Raw genomic sequence first — 24359 nt, 5'->3', positions numbered from 1 at the left:
TGGCCGATTTGTTCGAGACCCTTGACTAAAAAAAAAGATAGACACAGTAGCGAATTAACCCACGGAAATCGATACCCTTGGAATGTTAAAAAAAGAGGGTCCGGCAAAATCGTCAACGTCAAAGTGAATGAAACCTTTCATTAAAATCCTCTTTTGTTCCTTCGTCGTCGTGACCAGAGCAGCCTACGAATACCTGGAGTGAAAAAATAAAAAATAAAACAAAACAGGAGATAAGAGTGGCGTAATCGTTCGCTGCTTGGACGCGAGTGTACATTTATGCGGGCAATACATCCTAAAAATTAAGACGCGAGTCGATGACGCAGGTAACGCAGCTGTTTGGTATTTATGGCGCACCTGGACGGGTCCGTGGAATAAAAGAGGAAAATTTAATTATTGCGAGCCCACGTAGAGTATACCGTACATACCGAGTTTTTATAAATCCGCCTGTAGTTACGTTGCGGGAATCGCTTGCGTTTGGAATTTGATAATTCTTTTTCTTCCAGACGACGATTTTTTGGTGGATTGATTTAGCTGAAATTTTCACTGCTCCGTCGCATTGATGCGATTACACTTGATGCGGTGAAATAATTTTTTTAAATAATAATTAAAAATTACGAGGTTCCCAAAATAAATCAATTACGACATTCCGTACTATCAAACTACAAAATTTCGTGGGACCCTTTTTTTACATTATCCAAGGAATTGATCATCATTATTTTTTATCCAACTTCGCTCTCAAACAGTGTAATGCACTTAAACTAATTAATTAATGGTTTCGAAAGCTCTATGTTGTCTCTAATTAAAGCCACTGTAAAGCTTTCCTGTGGTCTAAAGGTGGTAATAGATTTTTCTTTTTCTTTTTTTTCGAACAAGTCACTCGTTTTATTATCACTAAGCGCTCGATTTTTTTGGAACAAAAAAAAAAAAAAAAGGTTTCTTTGCCCCAATCCCCTTCAACACTTATTTCAACTAAAACAATTTTAATGAACTGGAAAAATATATTATTTCGCGAAATCAATATTTCTCCAATAAACCGAAAAACAGTAATTTCATAAAATAATTACTTGTTGAGACGAAATATTTTTTTTTTTAGTTTTTATGATTGAAAAAAAAGAAATAAAAAATATATTGAACCAAACGGGTTTTTTTTGTTTTGTTTCAAATAAATTGGACGCACAGTGGCGATTGCAATCGTGTAATAATTCTTCTACACGCCAATCACATTGAAATACAATTTTTAATCTTCATGTAGTAACGAAGAATAATCAATCGTACGAGTTCTGCACAAGCCCGTGTTTTCAAAGCGAAAGCATTGTCATCGCTTTTCCTCGGCGAGCCTATCAATATTTTTCCTCCTCTACCTCTCGCTTCTCACTGTTTAATGTTATCCGATCGATAATCTTTCGATCGCACAATCCGACTACGCTTACACTCGAAGAAGCAACCTACGCTTCTCGTGACAATTAGATCGGATGGAAGTGCAGTACCATTCATCGTGAAGATTCATTGATTTATAAATGGTTCGATAAAAGTACCGGGTGATAAAAATTAAGTATAATCTGGATGAATCGGATATAAGAGGTACTTTGGACGAATTCGTATCTCTTAAAATATCCATCTAAAAATCAAAGAGGCACTCAGCCACGAATGTCTTATCAATATCACGATTTCGATCCATACCGATACGTGCACCAACACACAATAGTTCCAATTTAATTTATTGAAAAGGCTTTAAAAAATACAATCACGATCAAATCATTTTTTTTTTTTTTTTTTTTTTACAGTTCAAAAATAGGTTGTTATCAACTCGTACCCAAAGTTGAACAATGAAATTAGCACAATGGATATGAGAAAGCTCACAAGATTCTAAATAAATTAACGCGCTTATTGTTGAATATTATAAAAAAATGTGTATAGTTAAAAAAAAACAAGCAATTTCAGGCGATGTATTTTAAAATCACAACTTTTAAGTTAATAATTTTTTAGCATAAAAATAATGCTATGTTTTAATATTTGAGAAATTTGTGGAAAAATTAAAAAACATTATACTCCTGCTCTCTTTGTTCCTCTTCCATTGTATTTACGCAAAAAGCTTTGTCTTTGTCATACCTAAGTGTACACCGACTGTAGACTAATATTTACTATGTTTCACGGACAAGGAGGGTTTTTACATCCAAAGGAAATGTACTTTCGTAATCATTAGAAGATTTCTTTCATGGATAACTTTGTTTTTTTCTTCGTACATATATTTTAATTATTATAAATAATTAATCATTAAACGGTACTTTACGGGCTGGAAAAATTTTACTCTGTCAGTGTAGTGCCATTTAAAAACATTTTGAAAGATTGTTGGAGTTAAGTTTTTTATAACATTAAAATGTTAATTTTTTTATTGCTGATATGATAAATCTATGTAAGGAAAAAAAAGTAAAATAAATACTTTTGACAATGTCTATCGTACTTTAGATATTTTTAAAAAATGAACAAATGAGTGAAGCTTGAATTTTTTTTTATTTCTACGTGAAGAAAATAATTAGCTGTATTTTATTTTTTTCAAGACACAATTATTAGGGATATTGTATGATATGTATCAGCAGATTTTTTTAACAATAAATAGGAAACATAATAATAAAACAAATTGTTTAATTAGATTTAATTTGTCCAACGGATATTAGAAAACCAAACAACCTTTATAATCCACGTATCTGATGCCGGAATGTGAAAAAAAAAAAATTTTTTCCACTATTAAAAAAAAATCCAATCGTATCCCATTAAAGTTTTCAAAACTATTTTCATTGTTAAATCGTAATTGAGAAATCAATTTATTAAAAGTAAAAAAATCACAAAATCCATCGTATTTGTAGAACCTCAACTTGACGGATAAGAACACGATACAATCTGTAAAAGCTCTCGAGCTTCGACAAAAGTGGTACAAGAGTAACTATGTTATATACTTTCGATATGTACCATGAAAAAAAGCTCTTAAGCGTATGTGACTTCTCGAGAAAGCGTAATCATCTTCACACCCGGTAATTGCACTTCTGTGTCGTATTTTAAGAGCGCACGTGTGGCTCGAAGCTTCCGGTTTTCTCTTTTTCGCGCTTTCAACCCTGCCAGCACGTGCATATACGTATCCACGAACGGTAAAGCTGCAATGGGCCATTAAAGACGGGAAGAAAAGCGCCGGGGAGCAGAAAAAAAAAGTTCTTTTTCGAGTCGACGGGCGATTAGCTTCTCGGGAATAAAGGATCCCCATGTGCGCGTGAGCGGTTGCGACAACAATGGAATTCTGTTGCGAATCGTTTATCGAAAATCTTTTTTTTTTTTTTTTTTTTTTTTTTTCTTTGGAGATACGATTGTTGTGTTTAAGCGCCGTGTGTACTTTTATGGTATATATAGCAGTGGATGGACGTGATTCTTTTGAGAGTTATAGGTTTTCAGTGTCCTCAGGATTAAAATTCGAGCTAAAATAATATTTGTGGATTTGGAAAATTTTAAAAGCACACATTCATATTTTCAGAATTTTGAAGAAAAAAAAAAAAAAAAAACATACGTGATTTTAGGAGCAAACTATAGTGTTACGTAGGAAAGATATTGGTAAGGAGGTGCTTCGCGAGAATGATCAACGATTATTACTTCAAGGACCTTTATTCAAGATACCGTAATCATAGGCAAGATAGCGCGTGTGTTCCCTTCAAAGGCTCGTCGTGTACTCCCCGAATAGACTCTCTCTTTGCTCGCACTTCCCTTCCCTTGGCCCCCTAGGGCCCCTCGTTATGAGGTTTGAGGAGAGGGAGCGTAGAGTCTCACCTATACTATCGTACGTTACAATAGGTTTTGTTTAGAGTAAAAATAGACTTGGTTAAGAAAAAAACAAAACAAAAAGTTTTTCTTCCATAGAAGCCTGCGTTGGTATATTTGTTGAATTCTTTTTGCGTGCCAAAAAATCAGAAAAAATACATTTGTTTTATATTGTAAAAAATAAAATTTATTGCACCATATGGTTAAAAAAATACGTGTTGTTTCAAGCGCATGACTATATTTATGAATAATTAAAATTTTAATGTACCAAAATTATTATTATTATTTTTTATATACACCTCTGAAATAGCACTGTTGGCTTGATAGTATTACAATATTCAATTGCTTGTTGTATGTACATAATTATACTTCGATGCAAAAACATATTGAAAAATAAATTAAAAGCCCCGTTCCCGAGGCGTACGACACAATAAAATGTTATTACTTCCGTAAGCCCGGAATAGCACCGGTTCCCCTATCGGGATTCTCGAAGTTTACGACACTTGACTCTTTTTAAAATTTGTACCACTTGCAAAGCCACTTACGCCAAATAACCGTGAAAACACAAAAATAACTCCACGCGCGGTCAACGTTTCAAATACAGTTAGAAAATTACGCGCATTTCCCGAACCTCTAACTTTAGCCCGAGCACTCTTAACTTGCGTCAAGAATTTACGTATTCGCCGTTGGTTAAGAGAACAAAAAAAAAAAAAAAAAAAAAAAAAAAACACACATTGCACTTGTAAATAAACGTGAATCACTCCGAAGCTGATTCGATTTCTTGGAATCGATATCGTGAAAGAAAAAAAAAAAAAAAAAAAACGAATCAATATAAACTCAACCTTTGTTATACGAGTGTTGCCGGACGGCGAATTTTCTCCACAATTTCTCACTTCAGCACTTCAATTTCCAGTCCGGTTGCTTTTGGCTGCAGCGTAGGCGCAGCTGCGGAGGCCCCGTGAAAATGTCATCAGCCGGCGTGCCGTTTCTGCTCATCACCGCCAACGTCGGCAGCATCTTCGAGGAGGTAATTATCGGCTCACGGTTTTTCTTTTTCGCCATAAGTTTTAATGTTGAAATTTAATGCCGATTATCGAAATCGCTTGGTGATTTGTGAAATTTTTCTCGTTTTTCTTCGTTTTTTAAATTTGGGAACGTGTAGGTCATACTTTGTCTTAAAAGCTTTTTCCAAGAATATATATTTGAATATTTGTAACACTTGAAGAAGTTTTAGTAAAAAAGATAAATTATGTATTTATTATAAGGAGTACAAAATTTAAAATAAAAAGTTAAGAAAAAAGTATTAAAATACTTCAAAATAAAATTATTTTTTTTAAAGAAAAAAATTTGCCAATTTTCTGTTGTGTAACATATGTTGCACGCTGTAGTGTAAAAAATATTTTTGTGCTTAAATAATACATTAAAATTTCAGAAAAGAACTTTTGTTTTAATGTTTTAACATAATATTGGGAATGGGGAATGCAATCAAGTACATAATGCTGGCTTGATGTACCTAATTGATTGTGCTCAAGACTAAAAAAGTGCCATTTTATTGATTTCTTATTTCCATCATGCCAAAATAATTGAATGCAAAAAACTAGATGAAAAAAAAAAAAAAAATTTTAAATGAAGACGAAAATAAACAAACTTAACTTTTTTCACTTACTTGGGCTTCGTGATACTATTAAATTTATGATGCACATAGTTTACAGCAAAAAATAGGTTTTAAAATTCTAAAATCTAATGCAATGTTTCACAGATCCATTACGGGATTCTATGAATATTTAAAATGCATTTGCTATGTGCAAAGACCTGCAAGCAGTTCTCTTTAGCTCATCTTCCTCGAATACGTTAGTGCATCTATTTCTCAACAGATTAAAACAGTAATTACGTTTGTGGTAAACCGCGTATTTGTTGTTGCTTTTGAGTTGAATTGCGAAATTGGCGAGTCGAGCATTTATTATTACTTCAAAGAAGAAGACTACATTAGTAACCCAAAAATTCATAATGTGTCGTAATGTAATAGAAAAACTAGTTTTTGGAACTGTATTAAATTGGCAAAACAACGAGATATTTCTTCATTTATATCATAGATATATACTAAAGTTTCCCAAACGTTAATAATATTAAAAAATGTCTTTTCATCGGAAAGAAAAAAAAAAAAAAAAAAAAAATTGTTGAGTAGATGAATTACTTTTTTCTCTTGGAGTATGATTAATTTTTTTTTTACTTTTTTTTTTTTTTGATTGATGGAAATTTAACGTGATTTTTATTACGTAAATAATTTAATAGGCTATCAATTGTCAAATTTAAAGCGTAGCTGGTAAGCAAGTTAAATTAAAATTGAATTATGTATTATTATCATAAAAAATCAAAGAAAGCTTGTTTCATCGTGCTAGAGAATTACTTTTATCAAGATATCTTATCAATTCCGTAACATAATACTTGGGCTCAATTAAATACTTAATGCGATTACGAACAGTTGCCATGATTTGTATTCATGAATAAAAAAAGGGTCTTTATTATTATCTTTTTTTTTTTTTTTGTTCTAGCCGAGTTCTATGCTAAAGGTATGGACGGAGGAATTTTTATCGGTAAGTTGAGTAAAGAAAGAAAAAAAAAAAAAAAAAAAAAAATATATCCTGACAGAGCAGCCAGCACATTGATTTTATTTAATCAATCGTTTATTTTTCTGTGTTCCATGCATCGTGGCAGACGATATCAAGACTCGATCCAAAGTTCGTTGCCCTACACTGCCAGGAAGTGGGAGGGAAGAACTACGAGGAGAGCATGAGGCACGTCAAGGATTTCGTGAGGTACGTGTATGAGATCGATTTGCATTTTTTTTTTTTTTATCTTGAAGCCGTCATAAATCTGATTTACAAAATTAGACTTACCCAGCGAAACATGTTTATTAGAGATACTTAATTCGAAGTGTGAATGGCCACGACCAAGAATTTCATCTCGAAGTAAAAGCTTTGTTGCTTTAAAGAGAATTGGGGATGGATATTTTTTCAATTACTTCACGATGAAATTTTTTTCTAAGAATATAGTACATTATCTCTGTTGTAAATATATTTTGTTTCATTACTCCATATAATGAGTTGCTTGGAAAAATTATTTCAAACAAAACTAATGGACCGTATTTTGAAGAAGAAAATGATTCATTATTTTTTATTGTTAAAAAAAAATATTTTTCTGTTTTTTATTTCAATAGATAATTAATGATAAAATAATTTTCTCCAGCAGAAATGATGCGTTGAATTTTTGGAAGAAAATTTATTTCAAAACGTTCAAAAATCTATTCAAAATAATAGTGCCCAAGTCTGAGCTCTTGTTTCCCGTTAAGAGTAGTAGTGGTAGAAAAAAGAATCGGTGATGGTTTTTCTTCTCTCCCAGAAATACGAAAAATAGAAACGACAAAAATTTCTACGCACCACTGATACGAATACATTTTATTTCCTTTACAAAATATATGTCAACTGTCAAAAAAAAAAAATAATAATAATAAAATAAAATACTCTCTCTTTGAAACTACCATATAAATTTCGATTAAAAAGCAAAAACAAATAAAACAAACAAAATAGCTGCCAACCACAGATGTGGAAAAAAAGACACCGCTTGATAATCAATGCCCACAGTAATCAAATTGCCACCCAAAGCGTGGGAGGTGGTTGTCTCCACCGCCTGCTTTACTTGAACTATAATATTATACATGGCACTTCCGCGACAGGGGTCAAAATAATAACATTGGGGTCAATCTGCGTTTTTCTTATCTTTAGGCGTGTCGAGTACCCCCGTGGAGCCCACATTGGTTTAAAGTACCGCTCGCTGCCACATGATAAGGTGCGAGTTTTTTCTCTTCCTCTCTCCATCTATATGTGTATACACTGTATCTCTTCGTAGAATCTAGGCTCGAGGTTAAACTGTCTGTCTGTCTGTCTGGTTGATTATTAATGGTTTTGTGCTCGTCTTTTCGCTGCTGTTTCTCGTCGGGCACGCGATTTCATGCCAGTGCAAGTGAATTTGACACTTGATGGGTGTCTTTTTCAATGTGTACATACGGTGGGTTGACACGGGTTACTTCTTTTTTTTCGTGAAAAGAGTTTTATTAAACTGTTGGCCCAATGGGTTAATATTGTGTTAAAGTTTAGTGCAATTTTTTTTTTCTTTTTTCATACATTGACCAACACAAAGTTTTTTTTTGTAAATTATTTTTACTGCAGAAATTTTTTTTTTTTTTCCATCCCTACTGAAAATAAAATATGCAACGAAACTGTTTCTAGCAAAAATGTTCCGGTAAATTTTTGTAGAGAATGGTATTTATTTTCAAGTATTTTAATACTTGAAAGCTTTTTTCTGCTAAGTAAACGTACTATACTATTTTTGTTGGGTTAAAAAAAAATTTCCACCTCAAATATGTTACTAAAAAAAAAAAAAAAAAAAAATTAAATTGAAATTAATTCCCAGTCTAAATGTTGTTACAAATTCTTGTGTTCCATAATAGTTAGATTTTAAACGGATAGATAATGCAGTCGTTCACGACGTCATAACAATTTTTACATCTTTCATGGAAAAATTTTATTGATTTCTTATTCATTTGACACTCCACTTTGGAAAAGAAAACTTTAACAGAAACTTAATTACCATCCAGTAAAATAGAGCCGCATTGGACTCTGATTCGTTCAAACGTTATTATTAAGTTAACGTCAAGAGCTTCGGTAGCTACGAGCACTCGCGTAATACAATTATATCTCGTAATGACTAATTTTTCGCTCCGGTGCCAAGATAGCTTTTTCGCTCTCCATTAAATCCCCACACCTCACCCGACCTGAAAAAATTCAATTATACACACATATCGTTCAAGGAAGTCTTGTACACGCATCTCAGCAGCCGCAACTTGAAATCGTGAGGCTCTCCGGAGGAAGAAAAAAATTCTCCTTATTTTTAAAAATTAAAATCCTCGTTAATATAGCAAAATTTTAAATCCAAGCGGGTCGCTCTTACGTAATATATAGTATGGGGGTGGGGAGTCAATGAATTAGTTTTCGCGGCCGAGATTTTAATTTTAGCCGAGCGATAAAACTTGCGGTTCACCGGCTCACTGATCGAACGTTACTCGTACTCTTTTTCTTGGCCAACGTTGAATTATTGAATTTGCTCTCGTTTGAGGGGGTTGGCCCACTTACCTGGAAATTGTAACTATTTCGAGTTATAGGTGCACTTAATTAAAATTTGAGAAATTTCGGTGGAATTAAGCGTGTTTTAAGGAATTATATTTTAATCGAACACAGTTTTATCGATACTTCCATACGTTATAGGAAAAAAAAGAAGCTTTTGACGATGTAATTTATCCAAGCCTTTCTTTTAAATCTTGATAACTGTTTTCAATCTTTTACGTTTTTTCCAACTATTTTCAGCTTGTAATCTTCGATCAAATAGACACACTATGCCCAGACCTGAGCACGGATACTCTTTCAAATTTTTCACTAATAATTTAATCCATCATGTGTACGGAAAAACAATTTTTGTAATCACTACTTAAAACACATTGCTTGAAAAAATTTTTTCCAACAATAACAATGCGTTACAATTAAAACAAAAAATAAATTAATAAAATTATTTGAGAAAGTATTAATAAATTTCAATGTCAACATTTGATGAATCAAACGGTGATGAATAACAAATTTATCTAGCACACAGAATATACTGTACGTAAGAAAAAAGAAAAATTTCTTCTAAAGCGTTAAAAAAATCCATACGATGCAACTGCGCCCAAGCCTGAAAAATTTTAACTTCAATATAGGGATACGTTCCTACCATCCAAATAGTTCGATGGATGCACCTATAGTTATTTTTCCAATACATTCTCCAGACATTCTCTAAAAAAAAGTGCACCTACTTAGCTCGATGATGAAAAAAAAAAAAAAAAAACCCTTAGTGCCGATTTCTCCCCACGTACATTTTATAACACATATTTATTGCCCCGATACAAAAATATACAAATATACGCGCGCACACCTTATGGGGTAGCGATAAAGTACATTATAATACTTGAGCGAGGAGGGTTGAAAATAGGGCGTGTGTACAACACAGTTGAGCGAGCCGCTTCAAAAAGAAACCGCACGATTTGATAGAGATGAAGAGATAAAAAAAAAAAAAAGCTCCACCTATACCACCGGGGGAGTATAGCAAGCGCGTCAAGATTATAGCCGTGGAAGGAGCACAATGGTTGTATATACATACATGTACAGAACCAAGCGCGCAAGCTTCGTGTACGAGGTGTGTAGCATATAGTGCGAGGTCGCGAGTCACCTGATGGTCGAGAGGTATTACCGTGTACGAGATTAATGAGGCTCCGCGGAGCTTTCAACCTCCCCCCCCTCCTCCTATCGATTTGCTTTTTTTTTCTTCTTTCCACCTCGTGTCCTCGATGCGATGATCCGCAAGTACGTAAAAGAAAAAAAAAGATGCGCGACGGGAGGGTTGCGACGAGCTTTTTGAACAAATAATAAGCGGGAGCTTTCCCCGCAACTGTAATAATAATAACTTTTTTTTTTTTCAAGGCAATTCGATGAACGATGCAGTGGTGGTAGCGAGCTATTTCACGCGTCTACATTTGGCATAACATCCGTATAATAATACGCGTACTACACAATTATACGTGTCGTGCATTTATTTACGTATTGATAAGCGCGAGGGATAATTATCTCTATGTTTTTATGCCGTCCTCTCTAATCTTATCTGTTTTTACGCGAATTACCGGGGTTCTCACAATGTGTGAGTTTTTTTTTTTTTTTTTTTTTTTTTTTTTTTTCGTCTTGCACGCGCGTGAGTTCAGGTGTGTGTAACCAATTTGAGAGTTATACAGTAATTGTCGTTGCGCTCTTTCGTATATGTATAGGTAAACATATTTAGGACGACATACTTACTCATCACATATATGTATAATAATCGATGAAATGAAAATATTTGTTTGGTTTTAGGCTGTTGATGTCTTCGGAAGAGCTGCGGCTCTTCGACAAAGTCAGGGTTTTCTTGGACGAAGACTTTTCCTCGGCCGAACACTTCACGGTGAGCATTTTTATTGTACATTCGTTCACTCATGGTCAAATATGTATTTATATCGATTAAACTGACAAAAAATTTTTCAGAACCAAGAAACTTTTTTTCTCATAACAATTTCATGCGTATGTATTTTAATAGATTGAGAAAGTGTTTATTTTACATACTTGTTTAACGAAAAAAAAAAAAAAAAAAAAAAAAAAAAATACATCATCTTGTTTCAAGAGAATATTTGGTAGTTCATTCGGTTAAATATTTTTTGGCTATGATAAATTTTTTCTATCAACGTATCAAAAATTCTAATCGATCAAATGCGCGACACAATAACGAGTGCAAAAACATACTGTCGACCAGCAGCATATATTTTATACCGAATTACTAGCTTGATTGCTGGAAATGGAAATAATAATTTGATCCAATTGAATTACAGCGCTTGTGGCGTGTATTTTACATATATATATATATGCGTGTGCACGCAATTAAACAGTGGCACATTAATTTTCAGGCGCTTGGGAATCTGTACTTTGCCCACGAGAGTCTAAAGGACGTGCTACTTTGGGACTTTAAAGGTACGGCTGGTGTTTAATTTTTCAGATAATCCCACAGATATTATTTATAATTTACAATTTACATCCTCAGATATTATTTACAAATTGGTACACATTTTTTTTTTTTTTTTTTTTTTTTCGTACATAAATAAATTATAAGTTTTTGTTTCGATTTAATTACTATCAAAAAACTGTATGAAGAAATTTTTTATGCTGCGTAAAAATGTATGACGTGAAAAAAATGTCAATTAATTAATAATCAAGTTAATATAAGAGCATTTGTTTGGTGAAAAAAATGTACATGTTCCGAACGATTTACAAAAAACACTGCTGAGTTTGGGCACAAAAAAATTTGATAAAATAATTCAGTATTTGGTTTATTGCTGATAATGAAAAGCAATAGAGTGTAAACTAAAACTTGTAATTTGGGCTCCACAAGTTATGTGGGGAAAAAAAGGTTGTAATTATTTTTCACCAATTCACGAATAACATCATAAAATCCATGTTAAATTCTAACGCCTACACTGGAATGTGTGGCGTCTAGTTATTTAACAATTTATTAATTACACATTTCGTGTACGATGAAAATACGTGCAACAGCCTCCAAGACCTCGCCCTATTTCCATGCGCGAATACATGAGGAAAAAAAAAAAAAAAAAAAAAAAACAATAATGCTTGCAGAATCAGTTTTCGTGCCCGTGACTGATCAAGAAATACACTCGGGGAACATCGAGGCCGTGCCTGGTAAGGAGAAGGCCAAGTTTCCGCAGCACTTTTTCCCGGACGCCAAGTGGTCGAGGAAGGGCTTCCTGAGGACGCGGTGGAGCATCAGTGGCACCGTCTTCGATCTCATAAACATTCATCTCTTTCACGATGCCAGTAATTTCGTCGCCATGGAGACGGTCAGTGCCTCAGTTAATTTTATCCTTTTCCACTGCTAAGGGGGTGGCTTCCTCTCCACCGTGCGAGTGTGGCTGTATAAAGAGTGGTATATTTCAAGGTAGATTGGGAGGAAATTTGAATAATGGATATGGCTTGGGTTTCCTTTTGAATATCGAGGCTGGTCGGTGAGTTGGAAATTTATTTAAAGGGAAGGAAAAGTCCTTTTGCAGCGGAAAATCAATTGTACCAATACTTTTTTTTTTTTTTTTCTTTTTTTAAAATTGTTTTTTTGATATAATTTTGTTCTTTAGTCAATCCTTTGTTAAAACAGAGGACTCTCTTTATGACAGAGTGTATGAAATATTTATGTTTAGTACATTCAATAATCATTTTTTTTTTATTTTCATAGTAAAATTGACACGTTAGAATCTATCTCTGATTGGACTAAAAAAATACTCAAAGCTTTATATATTACACATACACATATGTATTTTATTTCAATTCAATCGTACGCCAAGATCTTGAAACTGTGCAAAAAAGTTTGTCTGATTATGATGCATGTTACTACAAAAGTAATAGCCAGTCCAGTCAATTTTTTTTAACTTTAAAACCTCGATGTACAACTAATATATATGTATGATATGATATAACAATAGACCTCGTTACTGAAGAAATGGTTATTTAGAAGAAGATTTCCCTACACCGAAACTTTGGCACGACTACTATTTAAACTATTTTTTTAAATATAGTTTTTTTTCCAATATTTAATGATTTATTATTACTATTTACAATTACAATTTGAAAAAATTTTGAAAAGAAAATTAAAGTATTTAAATGTTTGATTTTAAATAATTAACAAAATAAATTTAAATATCTAAAATGTATGGCACTTAGTTGCGGGAAAAAATTTTTTTTTAGTATTGTTTTGAGAATGATGATAAAAAAAAAAAAAAAATTTAAGTAAAAAGAATGCACCTTTATCAGAAAAAAAAACCATTGTGGTTAAATCTGTCTACACTCTACAACTATGACTCAAAGTGCCCCCCCAAAAAAAAAATCCACTAAAGTAAATAATTAATCGATCACACTCGAAGCGCGTCATAAATCATCCCAACGGTGAAACGGTGCAAGTGAGCGAGTGACTTTTTTTTTATTTTTGCAGTTTCCATCGGTGTATAGCACTTCGCGGCGAAGAGCGTTGGAGCACACGTTGGACAGGTTTCACAACGACGAGTACCCAAACGTGCCCTATTTTCTCTTCGGGGACTTCAACTTCAGAACCGACACCGCTGGCGTTGTCAAGGTAAGAAAAAAAAAAAAAAAAAAAAAAAAAAAAAAAAATAGAATTTGTAGCAACATCTATTTTAAAAAATTAAAAAATGATTTTAGAAATTAACCGAAAATACGAGTGAGAGCCAAACATCGATTAAGGGCAGCTTGTCAAAGCTTCAGTTTCGCAACGACAGTGACGATCTCATACTCACCCTCGGCAAAAAGGAATTTTCCCATCGCGAGCACCAGCAGGTTTTTGTAAAAAACAGTGGCCAGTGGGTGAGTTTTCTTTTTTTTTGGTCTTTATTTCATAAAAGTCGATCAATGACGAAGAACATGTGAAAAAAAAAGCTCGCGTCTCTGCACCTGTGGTAATTATACCATTACATGTATAATGTATTACATATAATTTCACGTTTTGCAATGTAATAAATGCAAGCAAGTGCAATGACGCGCGTTCGCTTGTTTTTGTCGCGATAAAAGAACTCTCGGTTTTATCATCACTTGCGTGTGTAGATAAACGTGTTTTTTTTTTTTTTTTTTTTTTTTTTTTTGTTACAAACTAAGAAAAAAAAAAAAAACAATAAATAAAATGACGTACATTACGTAGTTGAGGGAGTACGACAAGGAGCTGGGCGACTTTGAGGGCCGGCTGTTTGAGTTTCCGATCGAGTTCGTGCCGAGCTATCCATACGAGGAGAACGTCAAGGAGGGGACCAAGTACATGCTCACCAGAGTGCCGGCTTGGTGCGACCGGGTACTGCTGAGCCCCACCGCCAAGTCACTAGTCAAGGATGTAAGTGGGATTTTTTTATTTTTTTTTTTTAATTCATTTCAACATTGACACTTTTTTATTTACGTTATTCTTTTTCCAATAAAGTGGCACAAGTTTAAGATAGAGCACGTTTTAAGTCATGTCGAATTTTTTTATTCCAGCTAGATTTCAATTTTGCAAAGCTTAACTTTTGAAATATTAAACGAGGAAAAACAAAAAAAAAAAAAAAAAGTATGAACAAACAAGAAACAAAATTGTTTACTCATCGAATGAATTTTTGTATCATAAATGTACAGCACGCACTACTATACGCTATTGAAAATTGAATGAAATAATTTTATTTCTTTTTATTTTGAAGTATACATAGTGGTTTCATGTTGAATAATCAATTTATCGTCAAACCTGCTTGTAAGGCAACTTGATTAATCATTAAAAATCAAAGTCTTTTTTAACAAAGGCTCTTTTAACACCGACGTTGTACCCCTGAAACATCGTTGGTTTAAAGTTACATTGAGTTTATTCGTGTCAGCTATCTAATCTAATAATATATAAATGTACAGAATTGAGCACGATAACGTTAGACCAAATCAATAAACGCGTACATAAATACAAACATGTAGAACAAGATGAGTCCAACAATGGATGTACAAGTAAATAAATACACACACACACACACAGAGTATCGGTATATTTTTATTCCGAGATAAAAAATTAAAAACAGCGAGTTATTTTTAGTACAAGTGTACACATTGCAACAACTTGCATACCCTCGTTCGCTTGAACAAATTCTCGACTATAAGTTTTTAATAATTCCGCAGATAAGCAATAACGCGCCAACACACACGCCCCTCTACATGTATACATGCAGTACTTACGCGGTAAATGGTATACCTACTTACCTCATAAATCATTCGCCAGCTCGTTAAACTATAGGTTTATACGTGTATAGTTGGACTGGAAAAGAAAAATAAAATTGTTTCATCACTTATGGAGGTGAATTAGTTTCGTCCTCGATGATGTGACAATTATTCGGAAACAACGTTACTTTCGTTTGAATTAATGACTAGTTTACAACACTATTGGTAATATTGATCCTCGACCTACATTCGCCCAGAGAAGTCAGTTTATTGACTAGAAAAAATATTTCGATGATACTTCAGATGTTGTTGGATGGTTTTAAAAATTGTGTATCGAGTTAGGATGGACTAATCATATGTTTCCTTTTTTTTCGAGCATTTAAAAAAGTAATTATCCGTTAATTATTGTGTACAGATTTCGTCACCGGATGCCATCGAATACGGCATCATCGGACCGTGTACCTGCATGGGAGATCACAAGGTACGTGAATGCGACACTTTTTTAAAATTATTTTTTACATAAAATGTTAGACGAGCAAAAAAAAAGAAAAAGGAAAAAAATATAAAAAATAGTCAATTCGGTTCTAACCAACTATACCTTTGACCAATCAATAATTTTGATGGTGAACTTTTGTTTCCATTGACTTTTATGCGCAGCCTGTATTTCTGAGGTTTGAAATGAACATCTAAATCCAAGGTATCTAATATCTCTCTCTTTCTGTTATTAGAAAAAAAAAAAAAAAAAGAAAAAGTTACTTCCTCTCTTTATGTACATCTTCCGTTTGTTGTGCCATCACCTTTATAGTTTCAGACTGTAATGTTTTTAAGCTCGTTTACAACGTAACGTAGACAACCAGACCTTAATTTTTATACAATTCTTTACATACTTAATCATCAGTATACATGTAAACTTTATATGATGTTATTATTATTGTTATTATTATCAAAGTTATCTATCACAGTCCGTTCCATCTATTTGTGTTGATTTGGTATTATTCCTTCGTAAAGCCCCAATATAACGACATGAACAAACCAGTTGTCCTTACCACCCTATAGGTATACCAATTAAAATCCATTTCTTTTATCAGCTGTAGACAACGTTTGCAATGCACAATAGGTATTGTACATTCTCCCTACGTCCCTACGCATTATTTGTACCGTTTCTTCGTATTGATTCATCTTCCATTCGCAGTAATTCCCACCCCCTCACCTGCCCGACTCTCGTGTCCCTATTGTATGTACTCATACACACAACTGGTATTTACAATCCCTGTACGACTCTACATAACAAAAGCTCGTCCTTTTCACTGCGAAAAGAGAATTTAATCGTTGGTGTTGATTGATATTAGTATTCGAACCCATTTGTATCTAGAAAATGAATATTTGACCGTTTGATCGACAATGTACGGATACTTTGTTGATTTTAACTGACAAAGTAATCAAAAGCCGACACTGAGAATGAATAACTTTCAAATTTAAGGTACAAATAATTCACACTCTTTAATTTGTAATACAACCTGAAAAAAAAAAAAAAAAAAAAAAAAACAGTTCAAAGCAAAGAAATGGAAAAAAAAAATTACAATTAGCTCCAAAGTTTAATTAATCTGCAAAAGCTCATTTTCGCGTTACGGAACAAACAAGTTTAAAAGCCGTGCACGTGGCTCGGCGGTGTGTAGATAAGTACAAAACTTTTGTGATGTATAGCAACGACGCGTAGTACGACTTGTGCCCTGTAATCCTTTTAAAATCGATAAATTGGAACTACGGAGGGAAGAGGACGAGTTCGTTATCCAACTAGTTGTACCTGTCAAATGGGTAAACTTGGCTTTACGTAACTTTGGAACAAACTTGTTTGTTTCCACCAAAAAAATTTTAATAAATTCTCTATGGAGTAAATTCATTATTAAAGATTGTTAACCTGAACGTGTTAATTCAATTGTACCCCCGTCAAATGATATTGTTTCACTAAAAATTATGCGATTAGCGTATCATCTATGAAAAATTCAACCTTTAAGAACAAATAATAATAAAACCCACAGATTAACTGTTGGATTTTCATGTAGGGATTTCCATAAGAATTTCCAAGTCCTGCTGTACACTTGGGGCGTTTGACTTACTTGAGCCCCTCAGTTTTGATGTTATCGTGTGTGGTCCAAATATCGTCAGAAATGCGAATTTCTGGAGAAAAATCACACCGAGTCAAAACTTTCTGTTGGAATTCTGCAGAACTCTATTTGTAATCCCTAATGGAAATGAGAAAATCGCTATAGTCAAAACTCCAGGGCAAAAAAAAAAAAAAAAAAAAAAAGAACTTGTATCTTCCCCCAAATGACAACTCTCGTGTTAAATTTTTTTTGCCATCCCCTGCAATCTGTTGAAATCTGTGTTTCCAGCCGGTCTACCTCCGAGTGCTGCTGTCCGCGGACGCAGGTATGATTAATTGCTGCAACGAGCCGTCAAGCTCGAACCTCTGCTTCCGCGTGCCCGAGAGCTACCTGGCCTCCGAGCGTCTGCAACCACTCACGCCAACGACTACCACGATCACCACCACCACCACCTCCTCTTTCCCCGCCACTGTCGCAGCGCTACTCTCGCTTGATATCAACTCCTCAACCACCTCGAACCCACCCAAATCCAGCTGCAAAAGTTGCGCCACACAACAACAAAAACAACAACAACAACAACAACAACAACAACAGACCTCAACCTCCTTTCACACATCCAATAATCTCTTGCTCGCAGCTCCCCACAAGCATGATCCCTACACCCCTGATAGCATGGACAGTCCGAGTCCCAGTGCCCTGGGCATAGGTCTCGGTTTATCCTCCGAGAGCGTACCACCCGACTTTGACGCGCAGCCAATAGCCGCCAGTTCGAGTCCCTGCGCCCAGCAACAACACCACCCATCGGTCCAGAGGCCAAAACACCAGTCGGCCAAACACACGATGGACAGGGCTGTGTCGCCGGAGTTGCTCAAGTCGAAGCTGGAGCTCATAGCCGAGAAGAGGCGGGACGGTGAAGTGGACTCGAACTCGGGATCCGAAGCTGGTGATGATAACGCGGATGAGCATCGACGCGACCAGTTGGACGGTGATGTTTCCTGGCAGCGCTCGCACTTGCTCACCAGAGCCTGGCTCCAGGGCAAGGACAGCCAGGTCTACTGCTCCTTTTCCACGGACTTGCAGCACCGCAGTGTCGAAGAGGACGCGGAGGAAGGACATCGGATCCATGAGGCCAGCTCGGAAACGGCCGATCGGTCGGAATCGAAGCAGCGCTGCTGCCCCCACCACCGCAACCAACAGCAGCAGCAGTGCCACCTGGCGGTAGACATGGTAATCCCCCGCATAGCGATAATAAACGCGAGCAATTTGGAGTCGAACGCGAGTTCGGTGCAGCTCGACGACAGTGCCAACAAGCGAACCGCCACGCCGTCGGACCAGTGCTACCTGGACACGTGTTACTCGAACACTAGAACGCGGAGCCTGAGCGAGGCCGACTCGAGTTGCGGCAAGTCACCCGCGGCTTGTAGTTTTGAGGGAAACGAGTCGCAGGAGGAGACGGCCGAGAAGCCGGGGATCCTGCCCGACGAGGGAAACGAGGCGAGACAACGGACCCCGACCACGAGGAGCAACTCCATACAGAGCCAGGAAGCGAACGTCAGTTTGAAGCTGAAAGCGTACAACAAAGTCACCGAGAGGTGCAAGGGGAAGATCGTCGGGAAGAAGGGTCGCTGCGGCAAGTGCTGCGTTGTGTCGTGATCGAGGGGGAGCAATGGAAAGATGTCATCGTGCGCGAGACTGTGAACTTTGTATGATTTCCAGGAAGTTGTTCAACAATTTTTTGACAGTATATATATATATACACCTGCTGTATTTTCAAGGGGATATATCTCACGAGTATCGCGTTCATTGCTAAAAGTTGATGATGACTTTCTTACCTTGTGTCGCTTGATGTGTTCGGGATTATGACGTGAAAAAAAAAAATGTTTTTTTTTTTTTTTGTCTTTGCGCGTTGTTATCCATGTCGATAGTCAAATACATGCGAAATGTTCGTGCCGTGCGATAATACGTAATAGAAATAAGTGTGATTTATGGATACGTATATGTATACATATGCTAGAAATATGTATATTTTTGTTACTTATGTGTGTACACAGTACAATTATGTGTCTTTATGTGGTTTGGTGAACCGTATATACAATCGTTTCATCGGTTTTGGACCAAAAGGTCATTTGTCACACGACCATTTTATAGTACTGGAGAAATTCGGGTTGTTATTTAAATGATTTTTGGACTTCGTTTCGCTGTTCACTTCAGTACTGATTTTTGGATCTAATAAAAAAACATCGTTCATTTTTCATGAAGTTGTCCTAAGTAGAGCTTCACGATATTAGAACACTTAATTATTACAATATTTAATTGTGTCGAGTAATTAGTTACAAAAAAAAAAAAAAAAAAAAAACAATAAAAATCTTCGGATTCTACTAAAAGTTTCTATAAAAGTATACTACGCACACTTAGGGATACAAACAAAAAAACGTTGTGGTGCGTGTGACGATTTTTTTGATCAACTTGACTGGAAATAACTTGTTACGTTCCACGAGAAGAAAATATGACGGGGAATACAATAACTTTTATAACTTTCTTACTTTGAGGGAGCCTTAAAATTCGAGAAGGATTTTCAAAATATTTTTCATTGAAACTCGTTGTTTCCGAAGAAAAACGTATTTTCAAACGCATATACTGTGCGAGTTTCATTATTATAAAGTTATTGATTTGAAAAGAACTTCACAATCTTCTAAAATTTGTTCGAATTTCGTGTTATCTCGTGAAACTCAAATTGCGCGGGAAACGCAGTTTCTGTGCGTCCGCACATTTCCGAATTTCACATTGCAATGTAATTGTAATATTGAACCTAAAACTTAAGTATTTTTTATAATATTTTTATCAAAGACGACGTAAATGTTATTTTTGTCGTCGGCTGTAAAGTCACTTATTATAAATCTTTCGTAAGCGAAGCAGTGATTTGAGGCTCCTGTATACGTGTACAAGGCGCACGAACTTGCCGTTCGTCCGAGTCCCTTTGATCTGAAGTATTACACATTAGGATCGTTTTGTTGTAGCAAAATTATTACTATTATTTTTATCTTTGCGAGATTATCACTCGCGATGTAGTCATTTTTTTATTTACACGTGGCCCTTAATTCGAGTGCGTTCCACATATGAATGAGTAAATTTTTTATTATAATATCATGAATTACATGATTAAAAAAAATCATGTACCTTGTGTTCATTTATTACTTCCTAAATTAATGTAACGATATATTCATTTCCAATGATTTAACATTGTTGTATGCGCTTAATGCGTAATGCACTCATAAGGTTGGCTGTAATGATTTAAAAAAAAATCACACATATACATATTTTATATTCAAATTTAATCGATGATAATAAAAATTGTAATAGTAATTGGTTGAAAATTGTCAGTGAATTAATTGAGTATTTTTATATTTTATAATAAACATGAGTTAAGCGAATGAGATAGTATATAGTTTTATATCTCATACGTAAGAAATATCTGTGTTAATTTGACCAAACTGCCAAAGTTAATTTTTAATAAACAAAAAATAATTTTAATGTTTATTAATGATTGATTTGTTTTTTAATGATCTACGTACAAATAGTCGTCACATGCGATAGCGTAGCTCATTTCTAGGGAAAAATAAATTAAAACTCGTCAACGAGATAGTTTTAACTCAACTCAATTATCATGAATTAATATTTGTTTATTCAACTTAATTGAAACAAATTGTAAGCTAAAGTATAGTAGTTTAAGGATCGAAGTACGCAAGGTCTGAGGAAAATGTGATGACACTTGTGTGTTGGTATGAATGGATTTAGAAAATAAAAAATTAAACTTTTAAAGTTCTGCATTAGTTTGAGAAACAAAGTGCAGTTACGTGAAACAACTTAATGTTTCGAATTTATTAACTTATAAGTACTTTAAAAACGTGAATTCAAGGAAAAGATGACGTAAAACTTAATAATGTGTTTTATCTTCATTAGTTTTTCAATGAAGTACTCGAATTAATTTAACTAATGATTTTTTGGAAATGCCACTATTGATATCGAAATTTTTCAGACTATACAGTTGTACTTACAATGTAATCTTCAAGAGGTATGCCTTAATTTTTGTTCAAACAAAAATGTTTTTAAATTTTTCGCAAGAGATTTTCTAGTGAGTGGAAAAAAAGGGTAATTTTTAACAGTTGCAAGATTTTAAGTTCCAATTGTCTCGAGAGTTGAAGGAAAACTTTTAAAAAAACTTTTGTAAAAAGAAGCGATTTATATTTTCGTACTTACAGATTTTACACACGTGGTGTGAACTGTCTTGCAATAAATGTCAAGAATGACTATAAAATATCGGTTGTATCGGATGGAAAAAAAAATATATATATATTTTGTGTACGTATTTTACATTAGCGATTCGTGAAGCTATACCTAGAGAATAAACAAACGATTTTGGAGTCGACCAAGTGCGCAACCACTTTTCCCGTATAACCCGTTTCCTTCGAGCAAAGTCCGTACACCGCGCACAAGGATATCAACACGCATACAACCTCGTTACGCTCTGGAATTCTCATTAATCCCATATTCATCCATTTACTAAAACACTCATATACATAATACAATATATACTTACACGCACGCTCGCATCGCGAATATATAATTTGTATATGTATATTATAATTATACCTAATGTGCATGCGTGCACGCACCAGCCATTTTTATAATATTCTTAATTTTATAATTATATTTTTGTTGTGTATTTGTATATAATATTATGTGAGCACATGAATGCGTCGCCTTACTGACTCTAAAATTATTTGTTATGATTATTTGTACGTGCGTTTTTGCATTGTTATTATTATTATTATTATTATTATTATTATTATTATTATTATTTGCAATTGTCCTCTTCGCTATTTAACGAATATAGCATATTTTTTCAGAAAAATATATAGAAATTTGCATTTTCTTTATTATTTGCCATCGTCATTTTTTTTTATTCGCATTATTTCCTGTGTCCTTTGATCACCATTGCCACAATATCCAAGTACATACTTACGATTTGATTTTGTTATTTTTTAATTCAGCACGTGATTTATGGCTTGTTCATTATTTAAAGGCAGTAGTGATAATAGAGAAGTGATCTGCAGCTAAGTATGATTTTGATTTGATGCTATACTTACATACCTTAATAACCTTTTTTTCTCTTTCTGCTACAGTAATCATCCAAAATCCATTATTGCATTCCTTTTGTTTTTAGATTAAAAAATTTTGTTTGTACCTCGTAAGAATTAATTGTTGATTGTCATGTAGTGGAATTGTGTTGTTAATCGTGTGTGCTGCCTAAAAATACTTTTTGACTTGGCTTTCTTCTCTAAGTTTGAAATATTGAAAAACCACTGTATCAAAGTTACAAGTATACAACTAGGGAAATAGGTGAAAAATGTATGTAAACGATATAAATTATATTTATTTGAAAAAAATAATGCCATAGAATTTCGGTCGTAGATAATGGTTTCTTAGCTATTTTTTAAAGTGTAATCGATATACGTGTTGCTGGTGCACTGTTAAAAATCGGTTTAATTATGAACAGTAAAAATTAATTATGTTTAAAACTGAACCGACTATACACGTTTTTTGTAATTTACATTTCACACAAATTTTGTACCAAAAATCCGCAAATTCAGTGTTATTTAGTCCATTGTACGTACATCTTACACATAAACTTAGTATGCAACTATTTTTGGTACGAGAAGTCACGTGTAATTTTTTTACAAGTAATTTATGTAAAACAGAAACTTGCACAAAATTGTATGACTGATTATTGCAGTATTTTTTTTTTTTTTTTTTCATAATACTGAAGTACTTGCAGTATTAAATCACGCATATAATATCGTAGAGACATCGCGTTTGACTCTCTTTGGCGCCAAATAAAAAATTTTTCCCCACCACTTCTGTAATCTGCAATTTAAGCTTCATACAGCGGTTTTTCACTGGTACCACTTGTAAAAAGACTCGAGGATGAAAAACATATATTCTCACAGTTTCACGCGCAATCGAGAATATATATTTTTCACGAAAGCGAGTACGAAAAAAAAAAAAAATGGTGTATTTCTCTTTTGATTGTCCACCAGCTGCGTTACCAGCGGCAGCCACCTGCGACGATCCCTGGGAGTCAGTGGAGCCGATCAGGAGATCGGGGTCGGTCCACAACAGCCAACAGCCCGAGTCACCGAGCGACAGCGTTAGCAGCATAACGCGCTACATCCACATCAAGCACGCCGACTCGAGCGTCAAGATCTTCCGCGAGACCACTGTTTGAGGATGTGACTGGGGTGATCTCTCTCTTGTTATTTTTTTATTTTTTTTTTTTTTCATACGTTACAGTACAGAGAGAGAGGGGATGTATGCGTATGTGTTTGACTGATTACATATTATACCTATGGATCTGTGATTACGTATCTCACTGTTGTTACATTGTTTCTACATATGTATATATATGTGTGTGTGTGTGTGTGTTACTTTGAAACATTCCATGCATTTAAGATAGTGTGTGAAATACATTGATGATATATTTAGGCATGTCTAACGATGAAAAATCAATGTGGTATAACTCGTATAATTATGCTATATGGTGTTTTTTTTACTTACGATTAAATATGTTGCGTGAGAGAAAGCAGCTGAATTGCTTAAAAATAGAGAGAAAGATGTAATTTTGATCGAGCTATTTTTATCATTTGACTTCCGTTAGTTGTATGGAACTCTCTCTGGCTTGGCGACACGCCGCCTTCACGTATTTTCAATTTTTTTTTTTTTTTTTTTGCTGGAGTGGTCGTTTGGTTTTTATAAATTACATTTTTTTTTTTTTTTTTTTTTTTTTTTTTTTAGTAGTTAAGGAATCACTATAGCGAAAGGTTTTTTAACGTGTTTTGATTTAGGTTAAAGAAATGTATCATTACGTGGGGAAATTTTGCAAACAGTGTCCATCCAAAAAAAAAAAAAAAAGTATTTAATCGTCAAAAAAACGTTGATAATGATTTTCTAATCAAAGACCTTTACTTTGATAAGTTTAGTTGAGATTGGGAGAGAA

At 34.3% G+C, this 24359-nt stretch overlaps 1 protein-coding gene across 3 annotated transcripts in view; it reads left to right on the top strand.

Moving 5' to 3' along the window:
• The window catches only part of 5PtaseI (inositol polyphosphate-5-phosphatase A), a 37115-nt gene extending 13462 nt beyond the window's left edge, over positions 1-23653 (top strand). The window contains exons 2-13 of one of the 3 annotated variants that reach the window (XM_089590608.1): positions 4715-4828; positions 6354-6395; positions 6517-6617; positions 10788-10875; positions 11372-11435; positions 12096-12316; positions 13459-13599; positions 13686-13847; positions 14179-14364; positions 15616-15681; positions 17594-17630; positions 23404-23653. In XM_089590608.1, coding sequence (XP_089446734.1) covers positions 4766-4828; positions 6354-6395; positions 6517-6617; positions 10788-10875; positions 11372-11435; positions 12096-12316; positions 13459-13599; positions 13686-13847; positions 14179-14364; positions 15616-15681; positions 17594-17630; positions 23404-23591 — 1359 coding nt within the window. In that variant the 5' untranslated portion in view covers positions 4715-4765 and the 3' untranslated portion in view covers positions 23592-23653. Of the gene's footprint in view, positions 1-4714; positions 4829-6353; positions 6396-6516; positions 6618-10787; positions 10876-11371; positions 11436-12095; positions 12317-13458; positions 13600-13685; positions 13848-14178; positions 14365-15615; positions 15682-17593; positions 20441-23403 lie in introns of those variants that run through there. The other 2 variants (XM_089590607.1, XM_089590606.1) reach the window with 2 other exon arrangements.
• The last annotated feature ends 706 nt before the right edge of the window (positions 23654-24359 follow it).

This window comes from Copidosoma floridanum, unplaced genomic scaffold, assembly GCF_036245765.1.
Source record: "Copidosoma floridanum isolate Cflo_tuat_1 unplaced genomic scaffold, Cflo_Japanese_pri ptg000012l, whole genome shotgun sequence".
Classification (NCBI taxonomy): domain Eukaryota; kingdom Metazoa; phylum Arthropoda; class Insecta; order Hymenoptera; family Encyrtidae; genus Copidosoma; species Copidosoma floridanum.
The sequence above is the reverse complement of the archived record's forward strand: the minus strand, read 5'-3'. Positions and strand labels throughout refer to the sequence as shown.